Raw genomic sequence first — 15,460 nt, 5'->3', positions numbered from 1 at the left:
AATGTTTATTGCGGCACAATTCACAATAGCAAAGACTTGGAAACAGCCTAAGTTTCCATCGATAGACGAGTGGATTAGCAAACTTTGGCACATACACACAATGGAGTATTATGCAGCACTAAAAAGCACCGATGAGCACATGAAACACGTTATTTCATGGGAAGAGCTGGAAGGAATTATGTTAAGCGAGGTAAGCCAGACCCAAAGGGACAGGTACAACATGAGTCCCCTGAGGTAAGTACAATCAGCATGACAGAAATGGGGCATTAATCCACCCAAGGGGAGGGTATGGTTTATATCTCCACAGGGAAAGTGGGACCAGACTTCAACCCAGTGTCGCAAGGTGTGAATGCAATATCCCGGCGTGGAGGACGGAACCGGTGGAGAGGTCTGGGAGGCTGGCCCCAGCACCATAAATTAAGTGGATTCCTGCCCCTCCCCCGAAAAGAACTTGTTCCAAAGGACGACATTGACCCTGCAGCTATGGGAGATGGACATATTTGATCAGAGCACACGGGAGCAGATGAAGGGGCAGGAGGAGAGAGTGGAGCACAGCCTGGCCCACCAGGCCATGATGATGATGTTCCTGAGTAGAGCAGCCAGTCCACAGAGAGAAAAACATGGCTGGCCCTACTATGAGACATGATGCCCCTCAGTGACTAAGGGCGATACAGGGGACAGCACCGGAGACACAGTGTGGGAATTGCACCTGACCTGATCCCACCACACCGAGGCAAATCACTGGGGGAGTGCAGCGGAACAGCAAGGGAATGGAGTGGCAAGGTCCCCAGGGAATGCTGAAAGTGGACTTTGGGGCCAGGGCGTGGTGCCCCAACAGACTGGACTGGAAAACGCTCCTAAGGGCCAGCAAAGATCCCTGAACTAACTACAAGCTTTTCTCTTGTGAACTGTTTTGTTCTGTTCTTTTTCAGTGGTTTGTTTTGGTTGTTTTGTTGTCTGGTTGTATACTGTTGCTTTGTGTTCCTCTGTCTAGTTTTCGTGCATGTTAGTGACTCCACAGGTCTGTCTGAATAGGACAGGCTGGATGAACTATCTGGATGAAAAACAACGGGACCGACAGTTCCGGGGGGACTTGGGGTGGGGGGTAGGGGGGGTAAGGAAGTGGTGTTAACAAACCCAGGGACAAGGGAAAAACACGGGACCCCAAAGGGTAGAGAAGGGGCAGTGGCAGGCCTGATGGGAAATGATCGAGGGTAAGGTTGCTTAGAGAAGAGGTATACTCTAGCCCAGGTGGCGATGAAGCATGGTAGTAGGGCAGGAGGAAGGTCAAGGGAGATGGAGGAAAGAGCTAGGAGTCAAAGGGCATTCATGGAGGTCTAGACAAAGACATGTACATGCAAATATATATAGGAGGTTGGGGAAATAGATCTTTGTGTCGATATTTATAGGTCAAGTATTAAGGTGGCGGAAGGACCTTGGGCCTCTACTCAAACACTCCCTCTATGCATGAATACCTTCTTTTATTAAATTGGAACTCTATGATGCTCACTCTCCCGACACAACGGCTGGAGCCAAAGTGGGTGAACAAGTAAATGTGGTGAAGAAAGCTGATGGTGCCCGGCTATCAAAAGAGATAGTGACTGGGGTCTTAAAGGCTTGAAGATAAACAAGCGGCCATCTAGCTCAGAAGCAACAAAGTCCACATGGAAGAACACACCAGCCTGTGTGATCGAGTGGTCCCAAAGGGATCAGTTACCAGGCATCAAAGAACAAAAAATCATATCATTGACTGCACACCTCCATGATAGGATCGCTGAAGACAAATGGGTGCACAAGCAAATGTGGTGAAGAAAGCTGATGGTGCCCGGCTATCAAAAGAGATAGTGTCTGGGGTCTTAAAGGCTTGAAGGTGAACAAGCGGCCATCTCGCTCAGAAACAAATAAGCCCACATGGAAGAAGCACACCGGCCAGTGCGATCACGAGGTGCCCAAGGGACCAGATATAAGGCATCATGCAAAAAAAAAAAAAGATATGTGTGTGTATGTATGTGTATATATGTGTATATGTATATATGTATATATGTATGTGTATATATATATTATATTAAATGAAGGGGGAAGTGCAGAGTGGAGACCCAAGGCCCAAGTGTCGGCCAATGGAGATCCCCTCATAGAGGGGCCTAGGAGAGGAGATGGGTTAATTAGGGTGTGAGGTAGTATCGATGAAGAACACAGCTTTCCCCAGATCCTGGATGCTTCCTCCCCCCAACTACCATGATCTGAATTCTACCTTGCAGGGCTGGATAGGACAGAGGCTGTACACTGGTACATATGAGGGTTGGAGGTACAGGGAATCCAGGGTGGATGATACCTTCAGGACCAAGGGCATGAGGGACGATGCTGGGAGAGTGGAGGGTGAGTGGGTTGGAAAGGGGGAACCGATTACAAGGAGCCACATGTGACCTCTTCCCTGGGAGAGGGACAGCAGAGAAGGGGGGAAGGGAGACCCCGAATAGGGCAAGATATGACAAAATAACGAGGTATAAATTACCAAGGGCATATGAGGGAGGGGGGAAAGGGGAGGGAGGGGGGGAAAAAAAAGAGGACCTGATGCAAGGGGCTTAAGTGGAGAGCAAATGCCTTGAGAATGATTGGGGCAGGGAATGTATGGATGTGCTTTATACAATTGATGTATGTATATGTATGGATTGTGGTAAGAGTTGTTGGAGTCCCTAATAAAATGTAAAAGAAGAAAAGAGAAAAAAATGATTAGGGCAAAGACTGTACAGATGTGCTTCATACAGTTGATGTATGTATATGTATGAACTGTGAAAAGAATTGTATCAGCCCCAATAAATTGTTAAAAAAAAAAAAAAAGACTTGAAGGTGAACAAGCGGCCATCTAACTCAGAAGCAACAAAGCCCACATGGAAGAAGCACACCAGCCTGTGCGATCACGAGGTGCCAAAGAATCCGGGATAAGGCATCATCAAAAAAAAAAAAAATCTTACCATAGTGAATGAAGGGGGAAGTGCAGAGTGGAGACCTAAAGCCCATTTGTCAGTCACTGGAGACCCCCTCACAGAGAGGTGTAGGGGAGGAGATGAGTCAGTCAGGGTGTGATGTAGCACTGATGAAGAATACAGCTTTCCCCCAGATCCTGGATGCTTCCTCCCCCCAACTACCATGATCCGAATTCTACCTTGCAGGACTGGATAGGGCAGAGGATGTACACTGGTGCATATGGGAGCTGGAGGCACAAGGAATCCAGGGTGGATGATACCTTCAGGACCAGGGGTGTGAGGGGTGATACTGGGAGAGTAGAGGGTGAGTGGTTTGGAAATGGGGAACTGATTACAAGGATCTACACGTGACCTCCTCCCTGGGGGACGGACAACAGAGAAGGGGGTGAAGGGAGACGCTGGATAGGGCCAGATATGACAAAATAATAATCTATAAATTATCAAGGGCTCATGAGGGAGGAGGGAGGGGGGAGGGAGGGGGAAAAAAGAGGACCTGATGCAAAGGGCTTAAGTGGAGAGCAAATGCTTTGAAAATGATAAGGGCAAAGAATGTACAGATGTGCTTTATATAATTGATGTATGTATATGTATGGATTGTGATAAGAGTTGTATGAGCCCCTAATAAAATAAAAAAAAGAGCCCCCTAATAAAATGATGTAAAAAAAGGTTAAAAAAAAGACTAATGAGTAGAATAAAATCAATGAAAGACAGAATATGCAAGATTGGAGTGAAATCCTATAAATCAAATCTACAAAGGAAATAATCTGAAAATAAGAATGAAAAACCTGATGAAAGCCTAAAAATTACCTGGGACACTATCAAGAGAATTCTAGAACAGGAGCAGACAATGAAACAAACAAACAAACAAACAAACCCTTAGGGGAAATAGCTGAAGATTTCTTGGGGAAAAAAATCTCCAGATTTCTTGGAGATAATACCTAACCTAAGATGAGACCTTATGCGTTCAAGAAGCTCAATAAATCCTCAGTATGATAGGCCCCCAAAGAAAATCACCAAGCTGTAGAATACTCAAATTTTTGAAAACCAAAGGCAAGAAAAGAATTATGAAAGATGGTTGGGGAAAATGAAGTTACCTACAAAAGGGTACCAATACGACTAAACATTCCTATCTCCAAAATCCCATAGAGGCATGAAGGCAATGGATGGCATATATAAAAGTTTGAAGAACTTGCTAATCAAAAATTATATGCTCAGCAAAATTGCTCCTCTATTAAGGTGGCAAATGAATACTTTTCTAGATCAACAGCAATGAAGGACATTTGTAAAAATCAAGCCAACCTTACAAGAAATGGTATGTTAGCCTGGGTAGACTAGGAAAAGAAATTCATAGACACTCATATGTTTATAAGAAAAAGTTTTATATAATAGAGGTATACATATAGGCATGTATATATGTAAATTTATTAATATATAATGATAGGGATATAGGTCTATGTACACATATTTATATATTAAGTAGTAAGGTAGCAGACAGACATTGGGTCTCTACTCAAGTCCTCCCTCAATGCAAGAACACTTTTTTCTAATAACCTGGCATTCAATGATGCTCACCTTCCCTACACGATTGTTGAAGACAAAAGGAGTGAATAAGCGAATGTCGTGAAGAAAGCTAATGGTGCCTGGCTATTACAAGATATAGTGTCTGGGTCTTAAAGGTTTGAAGTCAAACATGTGGTCATCTAGCAGGGAAGCAACAAAGCCCACATAGAAGGAAGAAGCACACCAGCCTGTGTGATCATGAGGTGTATGATGGAGTCTGGTATCAGGCATCAGAGACCCCAAATAAACAATCATGTAGATATGAACGAAGGGGGTAGGAGTGGAGACTCACGGCCCATTTGAAGACAATTCGACACGCCCTCACAGAAGGGTCACAGGGACAGATGAGTCAGCCAAGATGCAGTATAGTACCTATGAAACACACAACATTCCTCTAGTTCAGTGGTTCTCAACCTTCCTAATACCGCAACCCCTTAATACAGTTCCTCGTGTTGTGGTGACCCCCCCAACCATGAAATTATTTTCATTGCTCCTACATAACTGTAATTTTGCTACTGGTATGAACGGGGCAACCCTTGTCACAAGTTGAGAATCACAGTTCTAGTTCTTTAATGCTTCGTCACCCCCACTATCATGACCCTGGCTCTCCCTTACAAATCTGACTGGACCAGAGCATGTACTCTAGTACAGACAAGAGCTCTTGAAACATGGAATCTATGATAGATAAACCCCTCAGGAAAAGTAATGGGATTAGTGATACCAGATGTTAGGAGAGGGTGGGGGTAGAAGGGGGAGAAAGAGAGAACTGATCGACAATCACCCATGTATAAACATACCCCCTCCACCCGGGGGGATGAACAACAAAAATGTGGGTGAAGGGAGACAACGGATGGTGTAAGAAATTCAAATAACAATAATTTATAATTTGTCAAGGTGTTACAAGGGTAGGAGGGAGGGAAAAAAGAGGAACTGACACCAAGGACTCAAGTAGAAAGAAAATGTTTTGAAAATGATAAAGGCAACATATGCACAAATGTGCTTGATACTATTGATATGTGGACTGTTATAAAAGCTAGAACAGCCCCCAATAAAATGATTTATAAACAAACAAAAAATCAGATATGCAGATGGCACAGCACTATTTGCTGAAAGTGAAGAGGACTTGAGGCACCATCTGAAGGAGCTAAAAGGCTTCAGTATGTGCACACCTCAAAGTCAAGGACACAAGAATTCTCAAAATTGCACTAAGAAACCACATCATGGCAAACAGGAAAGATTGAAGTTATAAAGGACTTCATTTAGCTCCTAATCAGTAACAGGCAGATTAAGGAATAAATTATCAGATACATGGGAAATGAATAACACCCTGCTAAAAAACTAGTGGGCAACAGAAGAAATAAAAAATTCTATGATAAAATTCCCAAATTAAACATGAACAAAGGCACAGGGTACCAACATCTTTGTGACTCATCAAAAGCAGTGCTCAGAGGACAATTATGGCAATAAAGGCACACATCAAAGAAGAACCATGAGAACTGTGCCCCCTGCCAAGACTCTGGGAAGGACACAGCCCTGGAGGCCTAGGTCCAGCACTGGGCTCACTCCAGCAACCAGGGTGGGGTGGGAGGGGGAGGGTCAAGGATGAGAAGTCAGAGGCAACAGTTAGAAGGGAAATCTATAGTGCAGAAGAAAGGGAATGAAGGAAGCCGAGAGGCAGAAGTTGAAAGGGAGGGGAAGAGAGAGGCTTCCAAGACCAGACTCCGCCCCCAGCCCACATGACCTGGGGAAGCACCACCCCAGGACAAGACTTGGTGCTCAGAGGAAGGAAGGACAGCAGAGCTGACACCTCTAGGGCACCAGCTTTGTGAGCAGCTCTGGGGCCGGAGTTCTTCCCACAGAGGGAGCAGAGAGCAGCAGCAGGGACCCATGCAGCGCCCCTCAGTCACTCCCAGCAGAGGGCACAGCTCCTGGCAGGGGGCACTGCTCACAGGTAAGGGGATAATTCCCTAGGGTGGGGAAGTGAGAGAACAGAATCCCTGAAGTCTCCCCAGGATGTCAAGAGTTTGGGAGGTGACAGAAAGCTCCTGAGAGAGTAGAGAGGATGCAGAAGGAGGAGGTGGGGCAGAACAGGAAATGTCAGGGAACTGGAATTGGTTAAGAAACAGCAAAGAAAAGGACAAATGTGCTGCTTTCAAGTCAGCTCTGACTCACAGTGATTCTACAGCACAGAGGAGAGCTGCCCTTTAGAATTTCAAAGGCTGTGAATCTTTCTTGGAGCAGAAAGCGCCATCTTGCTCCCGAGGCACAGCTGGTGGGTTCAAACTGCTGCCCTTGGGGTTGGCAGCCAAATGCATCCCCTATTGCACCATGAGAACTGGTAAGAGGGTGTAACACCTCAAGTGCAGTATGTTTCCCAAATTAACCATCCCTAAACAATGCATTTTTAAAACTCATAGCATTTAAAAAATGTATGTCAGTATAGTAGCTAGGGAAAGCCTAGACCAAGGACTCTAAACAGTGTCCTTGCCGACCCACCTCAGGAACGGACAAGGAAACTCTAGGACGTGGAAGAGAACCTTCACTGATCCCTCCAGGAGGGTTTTGAACCCAGTCTAGGTACTAGGGGTACAGCCCCCCTCCCTTCATTAGGCTCACATCTAGGGGAGATGGAGATAGATCAGTAAACAGATTTACATGTGAGATCAGATGTTGATACCACACCATGGAGGACACAGAGGCAGGGACAGGACAGTCGTGGGGACAGAGGTCTGTAGACGAGGTGTCAGGGAAGGCGAGCTCCCAGGATGCTGCTGAGCATGAGCAGACACCTGAGAACCATGAATGAGTGAGCCCTGCAGACACCTGGGGAGAGTGTGAGACACAAGACATTTGACAGGATCAAAGACACTCAGCAGTGCTGACCTTCAGGTTCACTCCCTCCATGTCCCAGGTCTGAGAGGGACTTGCTCAGACACAAGGGTGCAATTTCCTCCACCCCCCCCCCCCCCCGGAACACACTCGTCCATGTGCTCATGTCACTTTCTCTCTCTTCCCTCCTAGTCTCCCTGTTACTCTCCTGGAGCCCACCCACCACAGCCCAGCTCACCCTGGAATCTGTGCCCCAAGCTGCTGCTGAAGGACAGGATGTTCTCCTCCGCAATCCTTCACAAGCAGAGGCTATATTCTACAACTGGTATAAAGGATTCAGCAGAGATAACAATCACATTGGAACATATGTAATATCCTCTGGAACATTTACTAGAGGGTCAGCCCACACTGGTCGAGAGACCACATACCCCAATGGGTCCCTGCTGTTGCAGAAGGTCACTCTGGAAGACACGGGAACCTACACACTACTAATAACAAAGACAGACGGAGTGCCTGAGTCACTGACTGAACAGATCCTTGTATTCCGTGAGTAATTCTCTCTGACATCTGGGTGTGGGGAGGGTTAATTCTACTGTAAGATAATGATTGACAGGTCGGGATCCCTTACTGAGCTGCACTCACTGCTCTAGTCCATTCCTGGATTTGAGCTTTTCCATCAGAATTCCGCTCCTGAATCCAGACCCTGCAGACATTCCTTGAGGATAGGATCCTCTGAGGAGCATTAACTAAACAAGGGGTGGTCACTCAATCACCCCCCACCCCGTCTCCTGACTCTTCCACTGAACTTGACCCTGGAGCATTTGGTGAGGTCCTGGCCTGAGTGACTGCGGGGTCCTCACAGACAGACTCATGCTCCAGAAGGCCTTTCCACACCCTGTCCTAGGCCTGATGCCTCCTGAGCCTGGGGAGCCTGTCACCAGGATTCCCTATTCACCCCCTGGGCAGGGCTGACTAGGAGCAACAATTGACTGACTTCAGAGTCTTGGGGCTCCTGGAGCCAGAGCTCAGCTCCAAGAGCTGTTCTAGTCAGTGAATAGTAAACTGTGTCCTTCCCCTGAGGGTCAGTTTGGAGACCAGAGGTAGACCAGTGCCCCGGACCATTAGTGGACTACCCTAGTTTATTTAGACAACTCCACAGGAAGGTCAGTGTCCCCAGGAGTTAGAAAGAGGGGAGAAGATGCTTAAGGTAGTAATTTTCCATCTGTGAAGTCCTCTGGTGAGTGGAGAAGATAATAAAACAAAAGACTAAACCTCACTGTCATCGAGTCAGTGCTGACTTATAGAAACCCTCTAGCTTATGGTAGAACTCCCCTGTGGGTTGCTGAGACTGTCACTCTGTAAGGAAGTACTTGTGTACATCCTCTGTAGCTAGTTTTAAGTTAGGCCTTGTGAATATGGTAAGGTTCTTTCAGATAGCCTTGCAAACTAGATACTATTTATCCTTTCATTGATCTTACTGAGGGGAAACTGAGGCATGGAGAGAACTGCTAAATCAGGCTCATAGGGAGGGATCATGACTATCAGATCAGTTTCACACCAAGATCTGGCTGTAGGCAGCCCTAACCTTCCCCCAACTTGGGTGGCCTTATTGAGCGAGTGGACCGTGAAAGCAGTCACAGGTTCAGATTCTTTCTTCTTAGACACCCCCAGGAAGAGATTTTTATGGGGGTGGAGGGTGGGGGAAGGGAAGGAGTCAGACGGATGAATAGTGATTGCTGCTTGACCTAAGACCTAAGCTACTTCCTTCCACACTCAGTAAGGAAGTTATGGGCAGGCAGCACAGGCCTCCACGTCCATCCAGCCAATCCACGCGCTCCCCACACTGGAGGGGCGCCATGGCTGTGTTGACAGGACGGTGCTGTGTCTCTCCCACTGGAGCACCAAGGAGAGGACTTTGCTTCCTCCCTCCTCATGCACACGTGATCCAGCGGGGAATACATTGCTCTAGGAAGGAACAGTGCGTGAGTAAGTGAACGATTCACAATCTCGGTGAGCAGTTAGTGACGAGGACCTCTTTTCCGCATTGACTAACAGCAGCTCTTCTAGTTTGATGTCTTCCCTCCTTCTGCATTGAGATACCTCAGGATTTCCTTCTGATCCATTCTGTCCCCTCAGCAGGCTCACCTGTCTCTCCCCACCCAGGGAGCCCCGGATTTCAAACTGACGACAGCATCATCCTTTTGATGGTACAGTGATCTTTGCTGGCCATCAGGTCTTGGGCTGAACGCATCTAGTGTTCTCTGTTACAAATATTCCTTCCAGCAGGTGGTCTTGGATCTTTGACTCATCTACAATCATTTTCACAGATGGGAGACATTTAAACCTTTAATCAAATTTATATTCAAGTCCACTCCACACAGATTGTCCATCATGGCCAGACCCATGGCAAGTGCATGCTCTCCTCACTCCATGCTAGTGACCCCTCTGCATGTGGAACTGTCCACATGTATTTCAGGACAGGCAGACGTGATCCCACCTGTTCTCAGTCAAGGAACAAGGGTCATTAAAGACCCACGAGAGAGAAACTGTTCCTACTAACAAAGCCAGCCAATTCCTAGTTATTCACTCACTCTTTTCTAGATTAGTCCTTGGTTTTAGATCACTGGGCCATGACCTCTCCTCAGTCACCATAAAATATTGAGGAGAATTTCCCCATCTCCTGACCTCGTGGCCTGACCACTGGATTGACCACTGAGTTTACTCCTAGTCTCACTGAGTGTAATTTCTACGCAGCACCCAGTCACCAGACCAGGCTGTCCCCTATTTTAAGATTGGAGAATAATAAGACCCATCTCTACCCACATCTAGAATATCTTTGAAGAGAATTTTCACAAAAGCACACCTGGGCTGGCAACGTAGAATTGGAGAGCTCGGGGACTGCAGCACACACAAGTTCCAGAGAAGAACACACGTCAATCGAGCAGCCAGCTGATCAGAGAAGAGTCAGGAGAGGCCGTGAATGATCTCTGATCTCTAGACCTGTTCCTTCATGAAAATTTGAGAAGAAATGTGAGATATTTTTCAGTGATAGAATCAGGAATCACGATGATAAGCCTTATATTCGCTAATACTCAAATTGTTAGGCAATTTTCTTATAAGACAAGTATGGCAAAGCCTCCAGGTTGGCTGCAAGGAACACAATGCCAACTCGATTGAAAGATACCTTTGCAGGAATCAAAGGTACCAAGTGAGGTAAATATTTTCTGTGTTTTCTCTGAGAGGGAAGTTACCCAAACCCTCCATCAAGAGCAACAGCTCCTACCATGTAGAGGACCAGGGCTCTGTAACCTTATTGTGTGAACCTGAGACTCAGACCACAACCTCCCAGTGGCTGATACACAATCAGAGCCTCCCGGACAATTCCAGGCTGGAGCTGTCCATGGACAACAGGTCTCTCACCGTACACACTGTCACAAGGAATGAATCAGGATTTTATGAATGTAGAACCAGGAACCCAGTGAGTTCCAGTCATAGTGACCCAATCTTCCTGAATATTTTCTGTGAGTGTATTAGTCTGGGTACTTTAGAGAAACAAATCCATAGAAACTCATGTATAAGAGACAGTTTTATATAAAGGGTTAAGTGTGCATCAAGAAAACTTCCCAATCCAGTGCTGCCCAAGCCCACAAGTCCAACATTAACCCCTATGTCCAACACCAATCCACAAAGTCCTCCTCCATCTCACAAAACAGTATGATACCAACTGTGGGAGGAAAGCAGCATCAGTGAATGTGTGAGCATCTCAGCACTGACAGGGGTCTCCCCACGGCTGCTCCAGTACTCAGAACTGCATGGGGTAGGTCCATGTGGCTTCTCCTCAGGGATGTCTTGCAGGAAGTGAGCCTTGCCAACTGAAGCAGGGAACTAGCTAAGACAGCTGCACCATGGTCCAACCATCATATAGCAAAAGACCGGAGAACTAGAAAGGCAAGTCTCACTGAGCCATTTATCGCTCTGCCCTTCAATTAACCCCATGTGTTTATCGGCTAGACACAATAAACTAACACCTCAGTGAGTATCTTCTGTTTCCCCATGACACGGACTACAGTCCAATTCCACACTGTCGGAAGCCAGTCTGCGTTAGGCTACTCAGGTCTAAGTACATGGACCATCAGTTGCTGGCCATGGCATCCTTTCTCTGAGAAATAGAGGCAAGCAGAGTCATACAGGTGATAAGAAGGGGTGGGGCTGCTCCTGGTCAATGACTTTGCCAGGGTCAAAGCTTGAGCTGGAGAAGCAGGTCAGTAGTCTCAAAATCAGGCTCAGAGAAAAAAGGGGGCTTATTCTGTCGGACTTAAAAAATATCAAGACTCAGAGGGAAGATGTGGCGCTTCCCTCTGGTACATGACAACATGGCTTTGTTCTGTTTGCTCCAGATGGCCCTGACACCCCCACCATCTCCCCCTCAGCTGAGCATTACTCTCCAGGAAACAACATCAACCTCACCTGTCAATCAGTCTCTTACCTGTCTGCACAGTCTTCTTGGTTTATCAATGAAACCTACAGGCAATCCACACAGCAGCTCCTTATCCCCGACAGCATTGTGGGTGACAGTGAGAACAATGTCTGTTGTGTCCATAACCCTGCCACTGGCTCAGTAGAACCCCAGCCAAGACTCAAAGCGTCTGCTAAGTGGCTCCCTGGAATGGCAGCCCTGAGCTTTGGGGTGGAGGCCAGTCTGCTTTTCTGAAAAATTCTGAAAGGAGTTATTGTCTAGGCTCACAGAAATTCCAAATTCTGTCCCTCACCCCTCCCACTGCATCCCAGGAGACTCCTGGCTCCTCTTGCTCTTTTATTTATCAGGGCAGACCTTGGGTTTAGACTGGAATGTAGGAGGGAGCTATCTCAATCTCAGGAAACTCCTAAGAATGTGGGAGGTGGGAGGTCGGGTGGGTGGTGGGGGTGGTGGGGTGGCAGGGTGGGAGTCTCATAGTGGCGGAAGCAGGAAATATGCTCAAGGCTCACTACTATCTTTGTCACTAACTGATCCCTTTCCATCTTCTCTTTGTTTTCTTTCACGGACTCCATATCTTCCGGATCTTAGTGTGTATAGTGAGCGTCCTATGACAGTGCACAGGAGCACATGTTCCTGCTAAGAGAGGCTGACACAGCCCCAGTGGGGTGATGTGCTAGCTGGAGCTATGTCCCCTGCTCTGTTCCCTAGCCCTCCCTCCCCCACCTGGTTCAGGCCCCACCCTGGTTGCACCAAGCAGTGGAGCAAATGTGCAGCCAGGAGAGCACTCAGCCCTCAGCGCTTCAACCTCGCCAGGTCAGGCTGCAGAAAAGAGGGAAAAGCCTGGGACTGAAGCATCTGAAGCTGCATCTACCTGTAAAGTCTCAGCTGTCAAGGCTGCGTGACACGGACACAGAGCACTCACAAAGGAACACAATGTGTCATGAAACGTACTTGGAAAACTAGGTCGATTCAACCCAGACGTCTCTGCTTGGAAGGGAAGGGGCAGGGCCACATGAAACCTCTGAAAGCAGGACGCCGTGCACATAGAGACCTGTCAGAGAAGAAACTCAGTTGTTTTCCTCTCTAGAAAGAGATGGAAAAGGATGAGATAGCACTCACTCAACGCTGAGACACTTTCCAGACCCAGACATAGGAGACAGTCCGACTGTCACGGGTTTCCATAATTTATAGAGAGGGCTGAGAGTCCTAGCCTTTCTTAAACTCTAAGGATCCATTGCACTGGGGTCAATCTGCTCCACAAGAATGCTTTAAAGCAGAGATTCTCAACCTTTGGGGCCCGACCCCATTGGAGGTCAAATAACCCTGTCACAGGGTTCACCTGATTCATAACAGTAGCAAGATTACAGTTATGAGCTAGCAACAAAAATATAGTTCCACACTATGAGTAACTGTATTAAAGGGTCGCGGCATTAGGAAGGTTGAGAACCACTGCTTTCAAGTATTGAAAAGTCAGGATGTTACCTTGAGGGCTAAGGTGCGCCTGACCCAAATCATGGTATTTTCAATGCATGTCAAAGTCGGTTATTGAATGAGGAAGATCAAAGAAGAGTCAATGCATTTGAAGGATGGTGTTGGCAAAGAATATTGAACGTACCAGGAAGAACAAGTCTGGCATGGCAGAAGTCCAGCCAGTACGCTCCTTAGAAGCAAGGGGTGAGATTTTATCTCAAGTAAGTTGGACATGTTGCAGGGAAAGAATTGTCTTGGAGAAAGTCATCGTGCTTGGTAAAGCAGAGGGTCTGGGGAAATAGAGGCAGGTCCTGAACAAGGTGGATCGACACACTGACTACAATGGGCTCAGACATAGGAACAGCGGTGTTCTGCTCTGCTGTCCATAGGGTCTCTGTGAGTCAGAATCAACGGGACAGACCGGACAACAGCTTCATGACTGTTTCTCGTGGAACATTCCTGCACCTGATGCTCAACCCACACCCTGGAAGCAACATGTTTCAGACTGTGAAATCCTTTAGAGAGGAAATTCTCTGGTTTCTAAAGCTGTGAAGATTGGCCAGGCTGCGCACATTCCCTCACATCTCAGCTCACTGCCATGAAGTCAATGCCGAATCACAGCACCCTGTAAAACTGGTACAACTGCCCCTGTGAGTTTCTCGATGGTAACTCTTTAAGGGAGTAGAAAGCCGATCCTCCCAGAGCTTCTGGTGGTTTCAAACTGCTGACCTTGCAGATCACAACACAAGTAACCACCAGTGTCCCTTATCCCTCACATCCTGTTGAAAAAAAGAGAACTCCCTTCCCATCTGTATGTTAATCTCTCCTGCCCTTGAGCTAAAGGAGGCCTGCAGCCTGCCTTCCCCACATGCACAGCCCTGCCTACTAAAGAAGAGCCTGATCTCTCACATCGTCCCAGGAGGGGCTAGAAAGGCTCACAGTAATGTCTGTCAGAGAAAAATCCCTCCCAGTGACAGGCTGGTGGACAGAGGAGCTGGGAAGAGGCCCTGTGCTGGTCCTATGGAACACCTGTGATGCTACTTCCTAGTGAGGGGAGGGATCACCTGCTCTCACAGATTCCACCTGGACAGACGCACCACCTCTGGAAGGTTAAGGGCAACCTCTGGGTCACCTTTAGAGCTCATGGTGTGCCCTGTAAGCTGGCTGAGAGCTCCTAGGAAAATGGAGATCACCAGGCCCAGGGCCCCTCTCAGTCCCCTCCTCTGTGTTGCCACAGAGTCTTTGGCCAAGCCCTCCATCCAGGCCAGCAACACCACAGTCTCAGACTACAGGCCTCGTGGTCTTCACCTGCCTCAGCAAACACAACGGAATCTCTATCTCCTGGTTCCATGAGGGTGAGAGACTGCGGCTCACGGAGAGGATGAAGCTGTCCCAGGACAACAGCTCCCTCACCATGAACCCTGTCAGGATGGAGGATGCTGGGAAGTATCAGTATGAGGTCTCCAACCCAGGCAGTGCCATCAGAAGTGACTCCCTCATCCTGAGTAGGAGTGGTAAGTGACACTTTATCCCCTCCTACATCTTCTCAGCACAGACCAAGTCTAGCCGTGGTGGGCGACATGGGGAAACGTCCCCAGGGCCAGAATGTCAGTGAATAGATACTGAGGGTAAGCACTGGTAACGTGGTCCAGGGCGGGCGCGGAACCAAAGCTGTGTCCAAGTTTCCTACAACAACACTGACCAGCAGGTGTGGAGTCGTGCCAGATCCTGAATTCCTCTGAGCCTCAGGTTCCTCACGGAAAACGGCACTAAGAGCGCTGCTTTATAAGCTCGTGTTACAACCTGAATGTGCTCCTCAATTAGACTGTTGGCAAATGATCCATGAAAAATAATGTTCCATCAATGTTATGATTTCTAACTGCTACTTACATGGCTGCTACGAGTCGGATGGCGGTGAGTTTGGGGATTTGATTCTTATTATCCCTGAAAGCAGGACGGCTTGAAGTCAGATGCCAGATCACCCTCATACTGCTCTCAGACTTCGGACAGGGTTTTTTAACCACCCAAGACTCACATTTTCATCTGTAAGATGGGAATCCTATGTACCTGACAGAATGACCGTAACGACCAAATGTGGGACATGTATTCTGCACAGACCCTGATGCACAAACCTCTCAAT

At 47.5% G+C, this 15,460-nt stretch overlaps 1 protein-coding gene across 1 annotated transcript; it reads left to right on the top strand.

The window, feature by feature from the left end:
- Positions 1-6,431: 6,431 nt before the first annotated feature.
- Positions 6,432-14,842, top strand: LOC142431625 (cell adhesion molecule CEACAM1-like). Its single transcript, XM_075536641.1, has 5 exons — positions 6,432-6,495; positions 7,566-7,919; positions 10,616-10,894; positions 11,771-11,958; positions 14,558-14,842. Exons 1-5 carry the CDS (start codon positions 6,432-6,434, stop codon positions 14,840-14,842), a joined length of 1,170 nt encoding a protein of 389 aa, XP_075392756.1.
- The last annotated feature ends 618 nt before the right edge of the window (positions 14,843-15,460 follow it).

The sequence above is a fragment of the Tenrec ecaudatus genome, chromosome 18 (assembly GCF_050624435.1).
Source record: "Tenrec ecaudatus isolate mTenEca1 chromosome 18, mTenEca1.hap1, whole genome shotgun sequence".
Classification (NCBI taxonomy): Eukaryota; Metazoa; Chordata; class Mammalia; order Afrosoricida; family Tenrecidae; genus Tenrec; species Tenrec ecaudatus.
The sequence above is the reverse complement of the archived record's forward strand: the minus strand, read 5'-3'. Positions and strand labels throughout refer to the sequence as shown.